The 19,628-nt window shown below is 43.6% G+C and overlaps 1 protein-coding gene across 9 annotated transcripts in view; it reads right to left on the bottom strand.

The window, feature by feature from the left end:
* Positions 1 to 19,628, bottom strand: part of inpp4b (inositol polyphosphate-4-phosphatase type II B) — a 73,890-nt gene that overhangs the window by 9,590 nt on the left and 44,672 nt on the right. For all 9 annotated transcript variants that reach the window (XM_085911540.1, XM_085911537.1, XM_085911541.1 and 6 more), the window contains 6 exons: positions 12,803 to 12,908; positions 11,332 to 11,398; positions 9,052 to 9,199; positions 5,670 to 5,800; positions 3,716 to 3,820; positions 2,476 to 2,584 (listed from right to left, as the gene is read on the bottom strand). In XM_085911540.1, the coding sequence (XP_085767666.1) occupies positions 2,476 to 2,584; positions 3,716 to 3,820; positions 5,670 to 5,800; positions 9,052 to 9,199; positions 11,332 to 11,398; positions 12,803 to 12,908 (666 nt within the window). The remainder of the gene's footprint in view (positions 1 to 2,475; positions 2,585 to 3,715; positions 3,821 to 5,669; positions 5,801 to 9,051; positions 9,200 to 11,331; positions 11,399 to 12,802; positions 12,909 to 19,628) is intronic.

The following is a 19,628-nucleotide window of genomic DNA, read 5'->3' on the forward strand; positions in this document are numbered from 1 at the left end:
TACATGCGATCCCGTCACCCCAACTGATCACCTCGGACCAAGGACACGGTTGAGAGCCTCATCAGAATTCCTTTTAGTCTGCAAGGCGATCGCCTCGAAAGTGCGAGGTCCACTAACAACTTCTGACACTTTCAAAAAATCTCGAGATGTCTGATTGAACACTAAGGGTATAGTACACGACGTGCCTTTTTACACCTGGAATTTTAAATCAACACTTCAGGTGAAGACAAGATCCTTGGATTAGCACCACTCGTCTTTTTGTTCCCCGAAGAACTTGTTATTTTGCTTTTTGGATAGGTGGGCTAGAGGCACGACTTCAAAGTTGGATTATTATTATTTTTTCTTTCTGTGAAGACACCTTGCTCTAAATTACAAGGAATGAAAAAAATAAAATAAAGGAAGGGTGGGGTGAGCATTTGGGATCTACAATCATTCCAGAAAGTCAACTTTTTATTTTTAAATGCAAGAAAAATATGTTTTTCTAAAAAGCCTCTTGAGTTTATTGCTTGAAAAAAATCCTCACCCCCCCAAAAATATATAACCCGAGTTGAGTGAATGGGAGAGCAGGACCCTCTTGAGAATTTTAAAGCGGAGGCACTTGGCAGCTCTTTGGCTTGCGAGCTAAATTAGACCAGTCACAGAATATAAAATGGACCGGCGCCAATGTCCCGGAAACTCGTTTTGTTGGACAACATTCTGCCACGTCGCATTAAGTCCAACACCCGCGAGACTTTATATGACATGTGGTCCCCACGAGTCCTTCCGTAACCGCGACGACACTTGCTTCGATCCCGCTTCTACTCAAAGCCTTTTGTCCACTACTTCTGGGGAAAAAAAAAAAAAAAAGTCAAAATGAGAGTCGTTAATGTAAGATTCGATTCCATTCATTGCAGACTTTTATAAGAGCAATTAAAGCGGCAGCGCATGTATTCAAGGAAGATAAATGCCGAGTGCATGTGCGTCCTCGCCCTCCCAAAGAATACTAAACGAAAATATTGATTCAACTCTTTTGGGGCTCATCCTGCAAGACAAACTACATCAGACGTGCCGGTCATTGGCAACTTGGGCTGATGTCAGCTTTTTAATAGATGCTGAATGCTACACGCACACACACGTTGGAGATACTCCACTACATGCTCGCCTCCTTTGGAAGGTGCGGGAACAAAGACAAATTGCTCTTTTATTGGCCTCCCGCTAACACTTCGGTGTTTCGGCTTCTTCACTCTGTCCGTCTCCAACTGTGATGGATTAATATCACAGAGAAGAGATTGCAAAAGGTGTAGATGAAAGCCAGTCTGTAGTGTGTGTGTGTGTGTGTGTGTGTGTGTGTGTGTGTGTGTGTGTGTGTGTGTGTGTGTGTGTGTGGCTTTGCAGGTAGTGAGGGATGAGCGGCAAACTTATTTATCAATTCTTGGGTTATTCAGAATTTTGATTAAGTGTCAATTCCATCAATCAAATATTCCTAATGTTCCTGTCAGAGATAAAGATGACACGGAGGCACGAATGGTTTCAGTTTTGAGCCGAAACAGTGGAGAGCGCAATTATTAGCTGGGTGCTAATTACGAACAGCTAAAAATAGAAATGCAACTTGGTTTATTTTGATGATATTCTTTCAAGCAATATCTCAAAGTATTTTCCGCAAGGTGGATAGAAAGCGGGCAAGAGTCCATTAGAGTGCGAGTGAGGGGGAAACAACATTAGGACCAACTTGTAAAGAGGATTGTCAAATGGGCCGAGTCAAAATGTGGATAAGGTGAAGCGCCGCGCTCTCGGCAGCTAGCCAGGCGGAAAATTGCAAAAGTTTTTTTCAACTCCAGCGAGTCATTAGCGAAGTTAAATATGAAACAAAAAGCTTTTGTCTGCCTGGAAGATTATGTTTGGCGTCTAATCTCTTCTTTTCACTTGAATGGATTCTTTACAATATGTTCAGTTTATCAGCATAACGCTACGCTACGCTAGCAGATAGGGATGACCGTCACGTGTGCGCTTTAGCGTGAAGAAGTCTTCATTTTTCTAGCGAAAAAAAAACAAAAAAACTAATCGGATCCGCCGTGGACTGTAATGGCTTCGCGTTTTACGGGAGCTTAGTTACAACGATAAAAAAATAAAATAAAAATCACCCTTCATTTTTTGTGGCATCACTCAAGTGACCACACAGGGAGGGACGGCGACACATGGCTCAGTTCTAAAGCAGTCAGCAGTGCTCATCTTTCAGCTTTCAGGAAATTACATTGGTGACCACAGCGGGGTACAACTTAGACAGATTAGTTTTTAGTCTTGGAGAGGTTTTGAAAAAAAATGAGAAACATTGAGAACAAAAGGGCTGGCGAACCTTCCTCGCCAATTTCACATGTAGGTTTTTGAAAGGTGTTACATTGTCACGTCATGTTTTACCGCTTTTTTTTCGTGTTCCCTCCCATTTTAAAAACTGTGTTTATTGGTGCTGGCAAATTCTATTTGGAAAACACGCCTCACCTTTTCTTCTCTGCTTCGTATCGGCTGAGAAGACGCTGCAGACCGCCGCCCTTGAAGCCTTGGTAGTGTGCGGCGGGGGCGCCCGCCGTCACAATGTCGTACGTCGCGTCTGCAAACGAAAATGACGGCGAGTTAGTGCGTTCTTCTTCGGGCATGCGTAAAAATGATGACTCTGCCGGGTGGATGTTATTACTTTGGTAACACCTTGTTGTATCTCGCTGTTGCGAGTCTGTTATTTAGGTTATCACGCGACATATTTTTGATTGTGTTGTTATTCGACAATCTAATTATGAAACAGGGATTCATGCTGACCATTTGAAATACCTGACTGGCGCCTTCTCAGAATTCTCGCCCCTGCAGTGTTTAACTGTTCTAGGTAATGCTGCCCTCAACTGATATGGTTCCGTCCAGTGTGACAGGAAGACCCTGACCCTTCCTCCCTGGGCTCAGAACAGCACAATAGTAGTTTGACACATTTGGTTTTGTGGGGTCCTCTGTGACATTGCTCCAACCCAATTCCATTAATCATCCCTGCGTGTCAAGGCCGTGTGGCACTTATTTGCCCCCACACTTTTTTTTTCTTTCACGTCCTTCTTCTCTCCCCCCTGCGGGCTTTTCTGAAGTCCGACTCGCTGTTAATTGGTTCTGCCGTAGCAAAGGAAAGTACAGCAAAGTGCACTCAGGACACAATGACTCGTTTGTGTCCTACGATGTCAAAAAAAAAAAAAAATCTGACACAAGAGGACACTTCAGTTGTCTTAAAGGCATTTTTTTGAACAGTAAAAAGTGTTAACGCAACTACTGAAAAATATACAAAACTTTGATATGTTGAGATTTTGTAACAATTTTCCATCAAAAAGAAAAAAAATCCACTCCGAGTTTAAAACTGTCATGAATATTTTTAACCTTCTAGTGACGAGGCATGACAAGTCTGGTATTTTGATCCGAAGTAGCCATTTTAAAGTCAATTTATTTGAAGTCGATCCGATTGCCGAGATACTAAATTTAAACCACGGAGACTCGACGAAAATTTTTTTAGCACGTGGGCGAAACACAACAACATTTGTTACCTTGCCACAAAACTCCACAAGGTAGGGCGTGGGCACGTGTCATATTAAAGGCGCCTTTCCAACATTGCCTGCTGATTTGATTCCGAGGTTACGCTCTCAATTAAAAGCGACGGAGCGATGCGAGGTGACGCTTGTAAAGTCAAGCTAGCGAGTGATAAATAAACATGGACCTGTCTTTCTGGGGCACGTCACCCTCATCCTCTGAGTGTGCAGGTTGATTGGGAGGAACTCCAGGGATTTCTGCGCTTTGCAGCAACTCTGCTTGAAGGATGGACCTGAAAACAACAGTAGCGTTAGCATTTGGTAGCATTGCTAATCAAACATTCGGACAGAAATATCGACGTGTGACTAATTACACGTTCGGTGTCGGCACATTTGCGTGCGACGCTTTAATAAAAGTGGGATATTAATGGCGGGGAAGAGCCGATGAAGTTGCTGACTCATGGAGCTCGGACGAATTAGCCACATCGAGGTCCATCTGCCGATCCAGGTGTGCCGACAGCAGGGCCCGATGCCAATGCAGTCTGACATCTGGCCTACGCGCACTCCTTTTATGACATTTTTTTTTATGCTCTGATTGGGCCTCCCGCTGAATATGAGGTGGTGGGGGGGTAGGGTGGCTTGTGACGGTTGACAGGTAGTGGAGTGTTCTTTTTCTCTCCATTCTTTGACTTCTTGGTTTTCTGCACGCTCCCGCTGTGCTGCATGTGTGAACACATCAGACTTTGTAGAATACGGGGGTGAATCATTTTAGCATATCTAACACGTTTATGCAGTTGTACTTTACTTCAAGAGAGCATTACCAAATTCATTCGCTGCTTCTTTAGAAAGAGAAAAAAAAAAAAAGGTTCATTAAAAAAAAGATCTAATTGAAAATCCAAACAAGGTATCATTTCAGTAATGTTTTTTTTTTTTTTTTTATTATTGCACTAATCATCTTATTGCCTGCACTGTCGTTCTCATGTTGACTCCACTTTGCATGTAATCACATTAGTTATCAATAATTAACGAGCAGCGGCTCGCCCACGCCGGTTGTCTAGCAACGTCGCATTCGCTTCACGGCGGACGAGATCACAACGCCAAAGATCTGCCGCCCACCTCGGGCAAATGTGGGCCACACATGCGACCTCTGTGAGGAAGTGGAGAAGAAGAAGAACGCCGCCGTAACATCTTTGCCCGGGGGTGCCTTCATGGCCGCCTCGGGCACACAATAACAGTCTACATTGCTCATCAGTAGAGGGATGAAAAAACAAAAAAAATCTGCTCCATCTATTAAGTCAATAAGGGGAACGAGAGTGGAGTCAAAATATTCTATATTATTATTATATATTACAAAATATTCTATAAAGAAATTATTATTTTATCATTCATTATTATTTTATTCAATTCCTGATAGACATAGACTGATAGACAGATGTTTGCGAAATTAATTCGCAAAATATAACCCATTAGGTCAAATTACAAAATGTAACCACGCTATGACAATATTCGAAACGAAAAATGATTTAGCCACCTCTAACTATCGGTGTCGCTAACGTGGCATTAATCATATTCCATAATTTCTCATGTGTAAATCATCAAAGGCGTGTTAGAAAATCAAAAGGCAGAATTTTTCTCCTTGCTTTCTACATAAAAGAAAAAATTGACAATGAAAAATATTTCGGCTGAGTCGGCTAAAAGAAAAAAACGCATTGAAAATCAAAACTATCCCAAAACAAACTTTACAGGAACTAAAGCATTCAAATAAACTCAAACAAGCAAAGACATTCATCCTAAGCAAACCAAGAATCTTTGAAGGTTTTCAGCATCAAAGTGGCTACACCTCTGCTACCACCAGTGATTAGTTCCAGAGATGGAAAGGAACATTTTCCCTACTAGTTAATTGCTACGCTCGGCGGGGGTCTTCGGTGAGCGTATAAGCGGAGCGCCGCTGCATGTCAATGCGAGCGCACACATTTCCCAAGGACAAACCACGATAAGAGTTCATTTACATGTACAAATCTCGTACAAAGGCATCGGAGGAAGGGGACCTTCCCGCTCGGTGCCAAGGACGGGCCACGCATTTGGGCTGCCTTTCAAATGAGTGTGCAACGGAAACGACAACAACATGGAAACGCTCCTCACCGCTGATCTTTTCCATTTCAGCCAGCGTCTCCTGGTAGGAGCTGATGATGCCGCTGTATCGAGTGATCACCTCCTTCCGTAAGTTGTCCCAGTGTGGAGAAAGTTCCCCCAGTTCCTTCAGATCCTGCACCCTGCCAATAAACACACATTGACGTACTTCATCAATAAAGTGGAGTTCCAGAATTTTGATTGGAGTAAAAAAATGGGTCGAACACAAACGTCATCTAACAGTGGTTATGTTTGACAAATTGTAATGATTGGATCTTCCTAGCAAGTGGAGGCATCCCTAATGTGATCACATACAGCATTAAGGTCATGCCTGAAAACATAATCAGCCAGCGATAAACCAAGGGAGCTCTCGCGAGGGAAACTAAACCCAGCCCAAAAAATCCAAAACGAAATGAAATCAACGGATAAAAAGAAGGCCAATGAAATCTAAAGCCGCCAAAATAATTAGACCAACCCAAGACATTCAACAAACCAACCAAAACTAAACATATTCAACCAGTTAAATAAATTAACTACAAAAGCCAGACAACCAAAGATATTACACCAAGTAAAGAAAGTACACTAACCAAAACTAAAGTTGATAAAGATTTCAACCAAAACTAAGCCCAAAAAAAACCAAATACCTAAGTAACTAGACGAAACAGAACAAAACAGGAGAAAACTAAACAAAACCAAAGAAATTCAACAAAAAATAAATTCAAACAAAACGAACTAAAAACTAAACAGAACAAAATGATCAAATAAAAACTCAAAACTCAAGAACAACCTAAACCAATGAAACTAAGCAAAACTCAACCAACCCAAACCAAACCACCCCAAAATCAACCAAACAAACAGCAAACGAGAGTCACGAGAGCCTCTTTCGAAGCGTTGCATGGAAAAGGCAGAATGGGAGCAGCAATTTATCCTCCATTAAAATCGCAACGACACTGCGTTAATAAGGGCTCTCTGAATGAAACCAGCCATGACTACAAGTTGTACAACAGTAATATGCTCTCATGACAATGCGCCCCAATTTTCTGTAATTATGCCTCATAAATGTTTTATGCGCCGTGTTGCTCTTCAAATGAGAGGCAGAAAAAGGAACCCGATTTCAATTTTGGATTTACATCATTTTTACAAGCAGGTGGCCCCACTGGATGAGGCGACTTCTCATATCCTTACCAGCTGTGCATTATGTGACTTTTTTCCTGAAAATAAAGCCATAGTCATATCATATTGAGCGCTATGCTAAAAGTGCACATGGGAAGTGAGCGTGATGATCCGATGGATCAAATCAAAAGCGGGACATCTGCTCGGGGGTGATAAGGCCGAGGGATGACGGAGAGCGTTGCGGGTTATCGCTCTTTTTAATCAGAGCGCCATTGTCTGATCTGAGGAAAAGGGTCAAGAGATGAACAATATAATATGCATGTTGGAAATCAAATCTGCCGTTGGATGGAGATGACGATACGCCTTCAAATGTCCAGCAACTTTGGGCGGAATCATTTTTTATTTTTATTCTTTCGAAAGATGTGAGCGCTGTATTTCTTTGCCAATCACCAAATGGGCTTTTTTGTGACTCATTTCTCATTATTCTCAAAATTTGTGATGATAATCTACTGGGGCGAGCCCTAAAACAGTCTCCAACAGGTTTTATTTATGATTTGAAATGTCTGATGAAGGTCACTTGGCCGTAATGGCGCCGTAAATTTAGCGTACGGCTGCTGTGCGGCTTCTTTTATTTCATTCTGTTATCGTGCTGGCTCAATTTTAATTACGTAGGGGCGTTGTGCGCCTGCCCAATAAATCCAGCGCAAAATGAAAAGTGAAATACTGTACAAGCTTTTAAAACAAAACACAGCAAAGCAAAACAAAACCAAGCAAAACTAAAGCAACCACAGAAAACAAAGTTATACAAACCAAAAAAAAAGTTATACAAACCAAACACTAAAAAAAAAAACAAAGACGCTAAACCAATGAGCCTAAAACAACTAGACTTTAACTTTAACTAACCCTACCAAAACAAAATCATTCACTAATATTAAACCAGCCACTGAAACCAAACCAACTAAAGAAACTAATTCAACCAAAACCAAACCAACATCAACCAAACCAACCAAAGAAACAAAATGCCCTAGAATTAAATCAATCACAGAAATTATGCCAACCAAAGAAACTAAACCAACAAAAAAAAGGCAAACATCACGACAGTGCTCTTGACACGCATTAGCGCTGTTTGTTTATAAATACACAACAATTTTTTTACCATTAACGAGGCAGCTCTTAATGACTCTTAACCGGCACCCGCGTGCGTTGGAAATACACGACAACGCAAGGAGAGCACATCACAGTACGCAAACGAGCGAGAAAAACATTACGTATGGAGCTCATGCTTTGCTAAAGCCTGCTGTGCTCGAGTGTGCTGCGTTACTTTGATAAGGAAAGAATAAATATTTCATTTTTCAACTCTAAATGTAGCATAAATGATCCATGCTGTGTTCAAAAGAATATTTCATTACATTATTGCTGACAAAAATAATTGAAGTCCTCAAAACGGGTTCTTATTAATATTACTAAACAGAAGCGTTCGTTTATTTTGGTACATATTAGTGTCGGTGTAAGAAGGCTTGGAATTAAAGCTATTAGGCGGTACCAGAAAGTGCTATTTAAAAATTTTGCATGGCAGTTTTTTTTTCATTTTTTTTATACCAATTGCTATGTATAGTAATAAACTTAAAAAACGGCAGACAAATTGCAATTTAGGCCTAAAAAATGGCCGACATGCTTCGCTAAAAAACATTACTACATACTCTGTTCTAATATTTCTGACAATAAAAAGTGTATTTATAGCAAAACTAATTTCGAGTGAGTTGTAGAGAAACTTGGCTACACAAAAGCCACCATAATGCTGCAATACTATTTTTGTCCTTGTTGCGAAATTCGTCCTTGATTGCGCCATACAAATCAAGTCGGCCCTCTTCTGTCACGATTATCAAGCGAATGCCTGCCCGCATGACTTTTTTTTTGCCATTTTTCATCCGTCTTGTTATGATACGAGCAGAAGGTAGTGACCAGAAAAAAAAAAAAAGAAAAAAAAATGAAGTGAGGTTGCCAAGGACGACGGGACAATGGAGAAATGATCCGTTGTGACTAACCCAATTCAAGCCTGAAGGAGACTCGTCTGGTCTTGACCTGGCCTCACACTGAGACTTTAATCTCCGCCTCTCATCTTGATATGTTCTAACGTGACGTGAGCTGGATGTGACCCGTTCAAAACCCCAAAATAAAAACATTGAATCGTAATCCCGCTGAATCAAAGCCGATCCTTTTTTTTTGTGTTGCGATGCAATTATGCGGCCATAAAGCAAAGCGGTCACGTGACTCGTCTCACCGGCTCATGTCTTCTTGCATGTAGAGCGCCAGCAGCTGCTTGGGGATGCTGAAGGACAAGGTGCACTCCTCCATTTGCTCGCGCACCAACATCCACTTGCTGTCCGCCGTCTGGAACCTGTACACTTTGCATACCGGGTTGGTGAACACTGCGGAAGAGAAAGCGTCAAAACCAGACCCGGTGAGATGAAAAGCGCTGCTGTGGCCAACTAAATCCTTCAAAGTCAAAGGACGGATTCAATTTGATGATCAATAGCCCGCCACGTCCGCAGATAAGCCGTGATTCATCTCGGGTCTACTTTTGTGGTACGAAAGAGAAACATTGTCCTTACCCGCACGCATTTCCATTTTAATTGCTTCGTGGTCCCGCATGCAGATTGACCGATGTCTAGTCGGCGACGGCCAATTAGTGATAAAGATGAGTGACATTTCATGATAACTAGTCAATATCGTGATTGACATGTACTGTACGGACGAATGGGCAAACGATGAAGCCGACCAATTAGTGACGCTGTGAGCTGTCGTTTCCCGATGGCTCAAGAGTACTAATTAGTTGTACCGCCCCAGAATGATTGACACGTACGTTAAGCAAAGCCTAGCGTGCGGCATTATCAACTTGACTCGTGACAATAAAATCGCTGGATTGTTTTCCTAACCGACTCGCTGGGCACCTGTGAGTTTTGATGAATTCTTCTGAGCAAGCGGATTCATTTGACGACCGGCTAAAAGATAAAACTGGGCGCCATTTTGGATCATTTCGTGTCCCGAAGCTGAAGAAAATATCACGTAAGATTGTTAGAAAATGTGTGGCTGCTGGAAATGTCAGTCATTTGAAACTGAATAAAAAAATATATATATATATCATCTATGTCATCATCAATCAGCAGCTCTCTGTTTGAAAATAACTCTCAATGAGCGCCGCATTAACATTTTAATTGAACGACGACGAGCTAAAAATCAACCAACGGTTGCCATGCAGGCTAGCGAGTGACAAAACCCGCCAATTAGCCGCGCCGTGTGTAGAAAGTGACATGACTCAAGATAAAAGACAGAAAGTACTGGCGGCACACTAAATCCTTCAAAGTCAACTTGAGAAGGAAGAAAATTCAATTTGTTGATCAATAGCTTCGTTTCTCTGCCATTCATCTTCTGTCGCCGGAAAAAAAAAAGACAAACGTTGTCCTTACTTGCTCCATTTGAATGACATATTTATTGCGCAACAGTCGAGTCATTGTCAAGGCGCAAACTGACCGACTCGCTCCCCCCATTAAGCCAATTTCCATTCCGGCGCATCTTTTCCGTCAGTGCAAATGTCGACGGCGGCGGAGGAAGCTAATGCTCTTATCTGCTCGCCGGCAGCAGGAGGCGAGGAAAGCACGGCGCGCCTTGAAACGCCGTTTACCGCCGCTTTCGGCGTCCCGAGGCTGCAGTCAGACAGCGAATCAGTCAATAAGTCGGCCGCTGTGAAATGTTGCGTTGACAACTGGAGGCATCGAAACAAGCGCGGTCGCCCTAAGTGGGAGGTGTCGCGCGCCTTGACGAAAATATTCCACGTTGCGCTACTGTGACAAAAACAGCGTCGATCCAAAAAACTTTTAACAAAGGCTTTCCTTTCCACTACAAAGTTAGCTTATGTTTAAAATGTCTGCGCATAAATCTTTGATTCTTTTTTTTTTTTTTATTGTTTTGAACATTGCTCTTCATCAAAGTGTCACCCATGTTGCTATTAATTCAATTAGCATCGAGGTGGCCTTTTGGAAGGCCTTCAAGGTAATTGACTTTGGGGGCCAAACTATCCAGTTTCATCATTTACTATTCCATTAAACGGCTGTTTTGGGCCAGAAGTGACATTTAGCAAAGCTGCTCCATCAGCAGCGAGGAAGTGAAATAAGGAGAGCTTTTGACTCCTCAAGGTCGCAAACCCCTTTGTGTCAAAACTTCAAGAGCCGTTGTCATGGTGCCGCTATCTGACTTTTTTTTTTTTTTTTTTATTCACTGCACATGCGCAGCCTGTTGCAGTCGCCGCTCCCTCATCCAGATGGAAGCCGCGTGATGCAATTTAGTCCTCCATTTTTATTACTTTTGAAAGGCTCGGCGAGAAGAGAGCGAGCCTGAGGGGGGGGGGGGGTTCTCGAGAAGTCATTTTCTTAAGAGGTGTGAGGAACAGAAACTGCGGTGCAGCGACAACGAGGGGAAGTTCAAGGGTGAGCGAGGTTTAAGTAAGCCTTTCCTTGAAAGACGATAATGTCGAAAGATTTTGACAACGAATGGTCGCGTGTACCTGGTCCTGTCAAGAGGTGGTCACTCTCCACGCAGCTATGGGACGCAGACTCGCACACTAAGGGACACTGGAAAAAGAGCACAAAAATGCAACAAACATCAACCTGGCTGTCAATGTCCAGCCTCACAGAGAAGCATCCGGAAGCGTCCGTGTTGCGCAATCACCCAACCCGCCCGCTAAGGCTTCGCTGATTGCCGTGTGTCTCGGACTGGAGTTGTGATCAACTCGCTATTGTCGTTGGCGCTGTCACTTGAAAGTCCTTTTCACACTGCACTTAGCAACGTGCAGCAACGCCGCTAATGAAGTCAAATACGCAAACCGACCGAGCGTGAAATGTTCTCAGTCGTTACAAAAAACAAAAACAAAAAAAAAACAGCGATTGAATAAATGTCATTATTTCTGTCTGCGTGTTGAAATCATTCTTTTTTTCGTGGTGAATCTTCGATGCGATGAGACAGCCGAGGCAAAGATATTCAAAATAGCAGGAAAGTCATACTGGTGTCATAACTCCCTTTTTTATTGCAAAAGCAACACACACAACCAGCAGCGTGGCACATCACACTAACTGGCGCTGTGTTTCAGTTTTTATCATCTCCCTCCCTTCATCTCCACAGCGACGACAACACACACACACACACACACACACACGGAGGGCGACAGATTCATCAAGGATACATGGGCAGATTGTCAGTGACGCCGCCGAGCCTGGCAGGGAACCTCCCTTCACCAGCCAGGCGAGTGGGCACGACCCAAAGTCAGTCGGCCGTGAAAGAAGCCCTCGGCCAATTATAGAAGACGCGGATGCGCGTGTACACGGCACACAAAAAAAAAAAAAAACTCAAGCCACGCCGTGTGGTGCTGCAAGAAAACCGCAAAGTTCCCGAAAACAGATCTTGATTTAAAACTCCTAACACACACAAGTTCATTGAGGGGAAGGAGGGAGGGGCAAAATTGCGACCTCTACTGAGCATGTGCAATCGGGACGAGTACGTACGATGTCATTCCTGGTGTGCCGGCATCCCATTGGGAATTAGAGGAAAAGGTTCTGGTACTCCCGTGATGGTCGCTGTCGAGTGCAGGCGAGTGCTTTGTAGGAGATTAGTGTGTGCGCGCACACACACATTGCAAATCGCCATTAGGCTGCACTGGAGGTTCTGTAATCTCGTTGGTGGATTTGAACGGCATTATGAGCTCCTATTTCCTAAGGCAGCCTTCCGGAAACTTTTCAAGCCGCTGTCAACGTTGTGGCGCCTGTGCTCTCTTATGCATTAAAACATTTGCTTGTGTGTGGAAATGACACTGCAAATTGACTAGATTGTTTTTAAAAAAACATTACCCAACAAATAAGGCTGCAGCTATAGAAAAATGTTGTATTTGGATTTTCTGCTGAATAAAAACAATTGAATAATGGAGCGAGATTTTGGGCTAACTGCGGTGACGTTAGCATCACGCGTAGCATCAACAAGTGTACCTTCTGTGATGGCGCGTCAGTGGTGATGTGCTCCGCTTCTTCCATCTCACCCATCTTCAGTCGACTCACCACCACTGCTCCGGCTGCGTAGCCACCATTTGATGACCTGAAGGGAACAGAATGAAATATAAATTCAAGATTTAAATCAAATAAAAATGAAATCATATTTGGAATGAAAATCTTTCCACTGTGTTTCCATCTAGGTGTTGTGATACCTTTGCCAAAGAGCGCTGAGTCGTTATTAATTAAGACTCTGACTCTAAGAGCTGGCATGCCGCTTATGCCTCCATAGGGAAGCTAATGGGGCCCGGGTAGGGCGTGCTCCATATAACGCTCCAAATGGCCGTCTAATAACCGCGGGCGACGCGCTCTGACGGACGGCAAATTGATACGAGACATTTCAGAGCGCGACGCCCACCCTTCCTGTTCGATTAAGTCGCTGATAGAAAATCCATGCTATCGGCGTAAAGTCCCACGTTTGCGGAATCAAGAAAAATGATCCCAGGTGTTAGACGGGCAACGGGGAGGATTGTTAATGTGCTCGCTTGGAGAGACAAGAAAAGGATGGCGATGGAGTCGAATTAGAGATGCTCTCAGAGATAATCCATTTTGGCTGGCCAGAGGGGAAACCGGATTGCGCCCGAGGGGGCAGGAGCAGACGAGAAGATAAGGAAAGGGACGTTTTGGCAAATTCAGATGCTCCCATCAAGGCCGGGTTAGCTTCAAAACACAAACTCGTGTTATTCTTCATCTCCCGGATGCCTCTGTTGGATCCTCGTCACATCGTTTAATTTATAAATCCAATCAGCGTCGCTCGCCAGACACCTGTCACAGTGTTTACCCCCCCTCATCTCCCCGGCCCTCGAAAAACTTGTCACTAAAAGTCACCCTGACTTTGAACAGACGCCGTCATGCGCATCACAGAGGGAAGTGTCCCATTCCATAATAGCGAATATGGAGGGGGGGGGGGGGGGGGGGGGACGACGACACTCCCCACATTCCAGCTGACCCCTCCCCCACTTTCTTTTTTTTCCCCCTCAATTGTCTAATGCAACTTGCAACGTAGGCTCGTTTTTGACCCGCAGCCAAACAAGCGAGTCAACAACTGGAGGCGGCAGGTACTCGGACGTGAGGAAATTAAAGCGTTCCAGTTGGCGAACGTGATTTGATTTAGCGTTGTTTTAATGCGACATTGTAAAAGAAAGTTCTATAAAAAAAAAAAAAAAAAAAAGGTGGAGACGCATTAATTTCCTCACAGACTGGTGTGGCACGCCCTTCCTGGTAGAATATAGCGAGTGTAAAGGTTGTAATAAATGTCCACTTCTCCTCCTCCCTCCTGGGCGTACTTTTTTTTTTTTTTTTTTTAAACATCTATTTGGCCCACAATCTGTTTCATGACAGCACTTCATTACACACCTTTATAAAAGCGACAGATACAATGTTGTTCAGATGGATGACTCTAGGACGTTAGCACCGCCGGCGGACAAATATTTATCAGGGAAAGGTCTTCAGTGTAACAGCGTTAAGCCACAAGCAGCCATGAAGGCGACATCGCTCATATTTTGTCATGCTGAATTCTGGAAATGATCATCAAACTATGCGTTGGATAAATTCCTTAACACAAATACAAGGCATACATTTGAACCAAAATGGCTGACTTGATCTATTTAATCATCATCAGTAGCCGCTAACAATTAACGGTTTTATTTCTAATCACAAATTCTTTTTGTTGCGTTTCAACATTGCCTCGACATTATGACTTGGATTAGAAGGTTTCAGCGTGATTCTTGGGTCTATTGTCCGACAGCAGCTCACAGAATGTTGAATAATTTAATTTCACGTTTACAAAAGAGGGAAAATGAATGGGCGATGGAGAGAGTGTCAGAAGCAGCCGGAATTAGAACGAGCCAAGGTTAAACAATTGGAAGCATGATCGGCAACACAATGTAACTAACGAGACGCTGAAGTGAAATGAAACAAAACAGCGCCAGGTAAAATAACAACGTGATGTAACGGGATGCCTCATAACTCGGGGTAACATAACGAACCTTAATATATTGTCATGTAACTCGACATAATTCAGCAAAATGTAACGTAACAAGCTAACGTAACCCTTTGCATTGTAACTTTGTGTACCACTGCTTCACACAAGCTGACAAAAAAAGAAATAAATAAATAAATGTCCTCGAGGCTTTATCATTTCCCGTGACCCTGAACGTGATGAACGGTAAATCACAGACGGATGCTGCGGCTTTCAGGCCAAGCGCACGAAAGGACGCCACGCGGATATGAAGATCAAAACAACATCAGCTGCTCACAACCTGCGATAGGTTATCCGAGGATAACGTTGAAAAAGTCCCTGACGACAAATGACGCCCGAGGAAAGGGAGTGTCGGGGAATAAACAGCTTGCCGGGGATGCGGCACAGACGGGAACGTTGGAGCAGTGCAGGCTAACACCGAAGGGGTGTAACGCTTCCATTCTTGACCCATATAACGCTGCTCGCGTGGGCTAAATATAGCGAGGGACGGACGGCTTTCTACTGAGGACAGATGCGAGACGCGGCGTAATGCGGCAGGCCAGCTTTCGCTCCAGCAAGGATGACCGGAGACGTATGACTCAGCGGTGATGAAGCGCTTTGCTTCAAAAAAATAAAATAAAAAAGCCTGATTGAGTCTACAAGGGGTCAGATCAACACGTTGGATAACAGGGGTTATCTTAGTTTCATTTTCATTTCTTTGTGTGTTTCAGACCCGCTCGCCTTGTACCAACCAATCAGCTCTCTCCATTCTCAGCTGATCTCAATTAGTCCAATAAAATCAGAGTATGATCCATCGAGACGTTTGGAGTCGATCCAAGACAGAAAGCGGTTTCGGGGGGGGGGGGGGGGGTGCTCTGGCGAATAAAACGTGCGATGTTTCCCGATGTTACCGCCACAATTACAGTCTCGCCCGGGGGCCGGCACTTGGAGCTAAGTGCCGATCAATGACAATCCAATGAGATGATGGCCGGCGACCTTCACTGCCTCACATCTTCAACACTTAAAGGCTACGCGGGGTTAAACCGAGCTAGCGACACGTGAAAATGGGACGTGTGCCACATTCGGAGGGATGAGTAGTTTTTAACTGGAGTGAGCGGGGAGAGTAAACGTTGCCGTTGATAAGCCACAGAGGTCTCCTAATTATTTATTAACATTAAAAAACAACATTTGGTGCTGTAATTGCTCTAAAAAAAAAAAAGAAACAAGCAGCGCAAACACCCGACACGGTCGCTAACGAGCTAACTGGCAAGTGGAAGCGCGTTAAGGGTCGAGTATGACTGCTGGCAAATATGAAGTGGAGTCAAAATGAGACGCCGTGCCGATGAAAGCCATTTAGCCGCCGCGTCGACGCAAATCTGACACAATCCGAAGACATCAAAGTTGATTCGTTGTCATCGAGTCGTCTCGTGCTTTGAGCAAAAAAGGAAATGTATGCTACGTCCACGGCAGAGATGTTTTATTTCCTGAAAAGTAATGGCCTCCGAGATGCCAGGAATCTTTTGTTTGAGTACACTTCAAAAGCCGTGTAATGTCCAACTAACCTAATATATACGCATTTCCACCAAAACATCAAAGACGATTTACCCGTCAGTGGGTCTTAATGTATGTGTTTTTATTTTATGTCACCATCCAAAACAATTTGGTGCCTGTAGCAAATATTTATATTTTTTGTCAACATCAGAGGCAATTTTATTTGGAGTACCCGGGGATCTGTCGGGGAAATGTCTTCCAGGAGTGCACACAAAAGACTCATTCATCACACCTGCGACGTCGCGTCCATAGTTGAGCTTGTTTCCCCAAAAACAAGTACCGCCACCGCGTGTTTCGACTTCATAAAAAAGAAGCGAGACAACATTCGGAGCAAATGACTTTTTATCGACTAGCGTTTCCAAGGGCCGAGCATCTTGATAAAGGGTTTTAATATGTGCTGGTGCTTTACAAGCGTCCGCCCGCGTTCGGCTTGTTGTTGTGCTTCGGCTTTTATTGTGCACGGGAGGGACGGGATAAGATTGCGACGACGTCGGCGAGTCGCTGCTCTTTTTTTTTTTTATTGAGTTGCTCGCTCATTAGCATACGCTCAAACACGGCTAATCCCATTAATCGAGGAACAACGGCTCTGCCATACTTACAAATAGACTATTGATTCACCTAAAGTGAGACACTTTTGGAAGAGTGAGTATTAGAGAGGAGTGACTGGAGGAGGGGGTCAGCGGTCAACATCGGTTGAGTGACTGCGAACGTGACGGCTAGCGCACAAAGCTAACGTAGCAGTCTGCTTGCCGAGTGGGTTTGTGTATGCTCGAAGGAGATTTTTTTTTGGGTGTGTTTGAACGAGCGGGCACGTGTTGACTTTGGTGGCCAGATAAAGTGATTCTGTGCGTCGTTGAAGGTCAAGTAAGTGAACGAGAAGCATTTGAGAATTGGTGGAAATAATATGCGCGCGCACACCTTAACATATTGCGGATTTTTGTGCTAACACACTCAGTTGGTCCCATTATCCACGGGGACGGTGAACGGGGAGAAATAAAGACGGCTTCGACCAAGCTGTTAAGGTGAGAAATCACAAAGAGCGTGAACAATCACGCCAAGCATGAGGCATCCAAATCACAACAGTCAGCTTAAATACCAAAACGGCCTTTTGTCTGGCTTGACAGCAAGACTGATGAAACAAAAATATAGTCGAGTCACCGTCATAATATAAATAATGCCGTGGTGAACATTTACCTAACCCTGAAAACTTTTGAATGCAGCTTTGTGTTAAGTTAGGACACATTTTTGTTTACTATCGTGTGATGCTAGCATGTTATTTCGCCGAAACACAGTCTTCTGATTAATGTGGAATATGAAACAGGCAAAAAGTCTTAGTTGACATTTCCCGTAACAAAATTCCCAAATTCATGGAGAAAATTCCAAAGTATGTAAATACTTTGTAAATAACTTACCATCTGGTATTTTTTACAAGCTTGGGCCATTTTTTTTTTTTTTAAAGAGAATACAGTAACTACCAAAGCGACCAACCGACAAGAGATAAAAACTTCACCTCTCACCTTGCGATGTCGCCACTCGGTGGAGGTAATTGCAACATCGTAAAGTACCGCGCTATGATGCGGCGTGGCCCAAACATCAGATAAGAAAGCCGGCCAGTCTCCGACCGAGTCTCCCCGAGGGGGACCTCGTCTCTCTGTCACTTGCGGGAACACGATAAGAAAGGTCGGTCGTAGCTGCATGCGCCTTTTGAAAATCGGGTTACAGACGGCGGGGTGCGGAGCTTCCTCTCTTAACGGCTTGGCTGTTATCACTATAGACAAGACGGCTCATCAGCATTCCGCAAAGGCTCCTTCTGGATGTCTTACGGGAAAAATATAACCTGGTATGGGAACAGAGACTTTATGCAAATAGTGTTGTGTACGCGGTGATAACAATGGAAGAACTGTTTTTGCCTTGCCAAAAAAAAGCAACATTTCCCAAAGGGACAATTTACGCCACATTTTGTCGCAAAATTCTAAACTAACTCATTAAGCGTATTGGTCACATCCATGCAATTGCATTTGTATACGTGGCTAAAACAAATAGCCGCAGGCGATTCTCTGACGCTACAATTTATACCAAACCAAATTACAAAGCACAAGAATATATTGCCAAAATGGGAACATGTGCATATGAATGAATAATGACGAAGCTTTTTTTTTTTCTTCTTTCTTTTTAACCAACGACCCAAACGCGGCTACCCAGACCTCGGCGACAGCTGCGGCAAATGGAAATGAGGGAAGTCAAAGCATTACCCAATAAGACCCCAAACTGAGTCATTACGATACCATGAGTCACAGCGCGCCTATTAATATGCGGCATTCTGCAATTAAGACACCATAACAAACGTTAGAATAGCTCTCAGTGGTTTGCAGAGCTCCCCCCAAAGCCAATTCAAAATAGAAATTTAAAAAAAAAAATCAATCAATCAATAAAAAGAAATTGGATCAGAATCCATTGATGCACCTTTGCCAACGTGCAGGCTTGTCACAATTCATACAAGACTCACTTGCGTACATAAATACTCTCGTTTATTCCCTCAGTGACACACGGACATGATTTCAGTAATGTAAATAACGACTTCTCATTAAGAAGTACATCGGAGTAGTAATGACGTCTTATGTGATCAGCTCAGCGTATGAAAAGAAAAGGAGAGCGACTGCTACGGAGGTTGTCCCAATACTTGGGAAGGCGTCGCCCGCTTTCTCCGAACCGCTTTTTACCCGATTGCAAAATCCTTTCAGTCGCACAAGTGTTTACTCAACGCACGCTTGCAGCACAAACACACTCTAAATGGAGGATATACATTATCACAAGTACCTGCGGAAATGGGACACTCCAATCGGCTCTCTCGAGCGTCATCGTGACAAAAAAAATAATAATAATTACCAAATTAAAAGCAAAATATTTGGTCGAATCTCATTTCTTATGACTGTATGTGTACCAGTCCCGGAGATGTCTAATGTCCTTGTCGTGTTTCAAAGAGCTAATGAGACATATTTGACTCCAAAATATACGTTTATTGTCCCCGCTGCGGTGTCGTCTTCTTTCAAGCGGTTAATTTAATTGGCCGCATTGTGCGATCCCTGCTGCTGCATCTTGCCGTTTGTTCCGTAATTACAACAAGAGCGACGGGGAGAGTGCAGACCTTCAAACAAATGTTTTGTCATTTAAAATCTTAGCCCGAGTTGAAGATAATCAGCGTCAGTGCCGCAGTTTTGTTACAAAACACCGGTTGGTTGTTTGTGTACACGACAG

Source organism: Syngnathus leptorhynchus, chromosome 5 (assembly GCF_054491065.1).
Source record: "Syngnathus leptorhynchus isolate UIUO chromosome 5, UIUO_Slep, whole genome shotgun sequence".
In the NCBI taxonomy this organism is placed as follows: domain Eukaryota; kingdom Metazoa; phylum Chordata; class Actinopteri; order Syngnathiformes; family Syngnathidae; genus Syngnathus; species Syngnathus leptorhynchus.